Source organism: Octopus bimaculoides, chromosome 24 (genome assembly GCF_001194135.2).
Source record: "Octopus bimaculoides isolate UCB-OBI-ISO-001 chromosome 24, ASM119413v2, whole genome shotgun sequence".
NCBI classification, from domain to species: domain Eukaryota; kingdom Metazoa; phylum Mollusca; class Cephalopoda; order Octopoda; family Octopodidae; genus Octopus; species Octopus bimaculoides.
Window position 1 is genome coordinate 13435970 of NC_069004.1, and position 5140 is coordinate 13441109.

Genomic DNA, 5140 nt, shown 5'->3' on the forward strand with positions numbered 1-5140 from the left:
CACAATATCGATCAGAGTTCACAGTCACTGTAACGTTGTCTTCTTCAAAGAAGTACGGACCCCATATACCGAATTCTGATACCGCACACCACACAGTCACCCGAGGAGAATGCAAAGGGCGTTCATGCAACTCACGAGGGTTGTTTTTGGCCCAGTATCTGAAGTTTTGCTTATTCACTGCGGCAAACGAAACAAACAAAACAAAATGGCATTATATGTACCTTTCGAAAATGAAAAAAACTTTTTTGTAACTTTAATTTATTTGCCTTTTATTAAACCTACAAATGTGTCGGATCATTTTGCCGGACCCTGTATAAGACAACCCTCAATTTTGGTGTGATTTTTGGGCTCTAAAAGGTTGTCTTATACACCAAAATATACAGTATATATATATATATGTATATATATATATATATATATATATATATATATATATATATATATATATATATACACACATATATATATAAGTGAGAGAAAGAATAAGTTCAAGTAGAACAGTTCAAACTTTTTGAGGAGTCCAGAAAGAGGAAATATTTCTTATAAATATTCATCATATCCAACATCTCTTCTCCATTTTTATTATTATTTATAGTGTAACTTTTTACTGTATATACACACACACACATGCATGAGGGTGCATGACTCAGTGATTAAAGTGTCAGGCTTACAATGTTGAGGTTGGGGGTTCAATTCCCAGACTGGGTTGTGTGTAGTGTGCTTGAGCAAGAGACTTTTCCAAGATGCTACACTGTGAAACTGAACCCAGAAGATCTTTCTTTTACTTGTTTCAGTCACTTGACTATGGCCATCCCTTGAAGAATTTTTAATTGAATGAATCGACTCCAGTACCTAGTATTTTAATTTTTTTTAAGCCTGAAACTTATCTCATTAGTTTCTTTTGTCATACAAAGAAGTTACAGGGATGTAAACCCACCAACACCAGTTGTCAAGTGAGGGGACTGGTACAGACATAAAGACATACACACAATGAGCTTCTTTCAGCTTCCGTCTACAAAACCCCCTCACAAAGCTTTGTTGGCCTGAGGCTATAGCAGAAGATAGTATTTATATAATGTTTCTCTATCATTGTTTCTTTCTCTCTTTATTGCTTGATTTCTCTCTCTATTCCCTGAAAGAATCAAAGCTATCATCCAAGGAAACTATTGATGAGCTGTGTTACCTAAAAGAACAAAGAAAAAAAAAAAACATTTAATTTAATCCTTTAGCATCTAAGCTGGCCATATCCAGTCTAAATATTCAACCTGCTTTATGTTCGAACTAATCAGATCTGGCCCTCATACTTATCCAACTATGTCATTCTAAAAATATACAATCATATCATTGAAAACCCTAAGCAACAAGATAATGTATGATTAATTCAAAACAGTGTGAATAAATAAGGATTTCATTGGACAGAATAATCTGAATGCTAAAGGGTTCAGGTGCAAAAATTAAATAACTTTTTATTCCTTTAGGTGAGCGCATTTCTGAGATTTCATGATTAACCCATGAACTGCTGGGATTTTGCTGTATGTAACACGAGCTGCTGAACCTATTTTAGGTAAAGGTCAACATCGATCTATCACTTGAAAAAAATACTCAGTGTTTCTTAACACCTTCTGTGATTGGCTACACTGTTTCTGGGGTGAAAGGGTATCATGTGCATACATTATACGTCATCAAAATTAGGTCAGATCATGCCCTACTTCCGTGGCCTGTCGCACTGTCACGTTGGCCACTGAGGTGGCCTATCACACTGTTGCGTTCGCCACTGAGGTGGCCTATCGCAGTTTATGGGTTAATGATGACAATGATGACTTAAAATTTTCTTTGTGAGGAATGTATTCAATGAAAGTGGCCCAAGTATATAAATGGTTATTACTGTAAGATTTGAAACCAGAGAGTTGTGTAATGAGACTAAATACTCTATAAGTACTTAGTCTGGTGATGATGATGATGGTGGTGGTGACAGTGATGGTTATATAATGTTGTCCTTTTTTTTCCTTTCAGAATATATTGTCATTAAACCCATTGACACCTCGTTTTGCCAATGTGAAAGCGACAACTGAGACCAAAAAATACAAAAAACTATGGAAGAGAAATGACAACAAAAATTGCAATGTAAGTTGAATTTGAGTTTTCAGTCAGTAACTGGATCTTATATTTAACTATAGATTGTAGATATTCCACTTAAGGACTCCTTGATCTTATATTTAACTATACATTGTAGATGTGTCACATAAGGATAACTATCTCTATTCCTTTCTATTTTCTCTGATTTCTGCCTGTTTTATTGTTTCTGTGTCATTATCCATCAGTATTCGTCTCTTCAGTTGGTGGACATGTATATGTCTCTAGCAGTAATATTTGGTGATTCCAAAAGCACCTAGGAATTGAAACTGGATTGCTATGTCCATCAATCAGGATTTTTGATTGGGATTAATAATGTTAGCACATGACTGACCAGTCAGATCTTTGGCCGAGATCACTACATCAACGTGCATGCTATTTGTTCAATTATTGGTGACATCAGTAAGAAACTGCCTACTTGGACTGCTGTGAAACAGGATCATATCAGCAAGTTGTTTCTTGCACTTCTTTTTCATCAACAGAAACTATAAATACAATTCTCTTGCCACTAGCAAGTAGTGGTGACATATACCTGTCATACTGCCAGACAGACCACTCACGCTACAGTCATTCCTAGCACACAAATACTTCATAAATTGTTGAACTGTTTTAACTTGGTGTAAACATTCTTCTGTCATAGATCATGATGGTAATACATTATTTAGTTTAACAATATAATAAATGTTTTGTTTATGTAGAATACCTAAACAGAATTTGTGTTCTTACATTCATTGATATCAATTCGACTCAACTCATCCAAATTGTTTCACTAGTGACCACTCAAAACAGAAATACTCTTATTGTTACATTCCGGTATATGTGTGAGGGTTATGTGAAGGCTCATGGCTCACTGGTTAGAGTGTCAGGCTCACAATCATGCGGTAATGAGTTTGATTCTCAGATGGACCTATGTGTTGTGTTCTTGAGCAAGACACTTTATTTCATGTTGCTCAGGTTCACTCAGGTGTAGAAATGGGTTGCAACATCATGGCTTTTGCCTTTCCAATCCACCAAGGTCAACTTTGCCCTTCATCCTTTCAGGGTCGAATAATTAAGTACCAGTGAAACACTGGAGTCAATGTAATTGACTAGTCCCCTCCCCCAAAATTCCAGGACTTATGCCTATAGTTGAAAGGATTATTATTATTATTTATTAAGGTGGCAAGCTGACAAAATCGTTAGCACATGGGACAAAATGCTTGGCTGCATTTTGCCCATCTTTATGTGCTCTGAGTTTAAATTCTCCCGAGGTTGACTTTGCCTTTTATCCCTTCAGGGTCGATGAAATAAGTACCAGTTGAACACTGGGGTTCGATGTTATCAATTTACCCCCTCCCTCACCAAAATTGTTGTTCTTGTGCCAAAAATTAAAACCATTATTATTATCAATTAGCAAGCTGGCAGAATCATTAGCATGCTGGGAAAGATGGTTAGCAGTAATCATCCATCTTTACATTCTGAGTTCAAATTCTGCTGAAGTTGATTTTGTTTATCATCCTTTCAGGGTGAATAAAATAAAGTACTAGTTGAGTAAGTACAAGGGTCAATGTAATCAATTTATTGCCTCCCCACAAACTGTTGACTGCTAAGTTGTCTGGTCCACCATGTGAAATCACATCTTACCTGTCAACTTCAACCTGTGAACTGAAACATCGGTGTAACCCCACCCCCACCTATTCTCACTTTGAAGTTATATTTATTCTCTTCATCCCTTTCATCCCAAAGCCATGTAATGACTTTGATATATTTATAGTTATGAAACTTGAAGTAATGCAGTTAATACATGTATGTATGTGTGTGTGTATGCATGCATGCATGCGTTTACCGTAAATCCTCGAGTATAGTCCACCCTTGAGTATAATACGCAGGGGATTTTTAGGGGGGCTGTACCTCTGAAAAACCTAAACCTTGTGTATAATACGCACCCCTTCTCTAACTTGAGTCAATGAGGTCTATATAACGTCCTTGGTTTGTAAACGTATATACGGTAACGTCCTTTATTATTATTGCATATATAACATAATGCAAACATGTAGCCTTTTTGTGCACTTTGTTTGCAGAAAGTAAAGAAATAACAGTAATAACGTCAGTGAAAAATAAATATTAAATAAATTGCCTTTACATATTTATCACTATCAGTTACAAGCCCGACATCACAAAATGCGCCTGAATAAACATTGCCGGACAGCAAATAGAGACTCGGACATTGCTTAGAAAATGTTTTTCATTTTTAACCTCGTATATAGTATGCATTAGAAATTTTGACCTTTAAATTTTGGGAAAAAAGTGCGGATTATACTCGAGGATTTACGGTATGTAAATATATATGATATGATATATATTTATAAAGCATGTAAAAAGCACCCACTACACTCTCGGAGTGGTTATTAGAAAAGCATCCAGCTGTAGAAACCTTTTGCCAGATCAGATTGGAGCCTGGTGCCAGCATAGAAAGCAGATGTTAAACGGTGATGATGATGATATGTATATATATTGTAATCTGTATATTCTTCCTTTTGTAGTCATGTCACAATTATTTCAAAGACTTCAGTGATATCAAACCCACCACCTTAAGTGAAAGAGCTGCTCTCAGGGAAGCAGGAAGGTTAGTGATGTTGTACTTAAACCTATTTTTACAACCCTGCCCACCAGATATTTTGTTTTGATCCTTTGATTCTTTTATGCTTATATGAAAGTTACAGAGAGGGTCATAGCCCAACTAATTAGGGAGCGAATCAATTTAGATGAGATGCAGTTTGGGTTCGTGCCAGGTAAAAGCACTACTGATGCCTTATTCCTAGTGAGACAGTTGCAAGAGAAATACCTAGCCAAGGATAAACCTCTGTACCTGGCTTTCGTTGACATGGAGAAAGCCTTTGACAGGGTCCCCCGATCCCTTATCTGGTGGTCAATGAGGAAACTTGGGATAGAAGAATGGCTAGTGAGAGCTGTGCGAGCCATGTACAGAGATGCGGCCAGTAAGGTGAGGGTTGGAAATGAGTACAGC

General features: G+C 36.7%; 1 protein-coding gene across 1 annotated transcript in view; it reads left to right on the top strand.

Annotated features, from left to right (window-relative positions):
- LOC106882744 (dihydropyrimidine dehydrogenase [NADP(+)]) overlaps nt 1-5140 on the top strand; it is a 56733-nt gene that overhangs the window by 12447 nt on the left and 39146 nt on the right. The window contains exons 2-3 of the mRNA XM_052976520.1: nt 2014-2124; nt 4656-4738. Of these exons, the coding sequence (XP_052832480.1) occupies nt 2014-2124; nt 4656-4738 (194 nt within the window). The remainder of the gene's footprint in view (nt 1-2013; nt 2125-4655; nt 4739-5140) is intronic.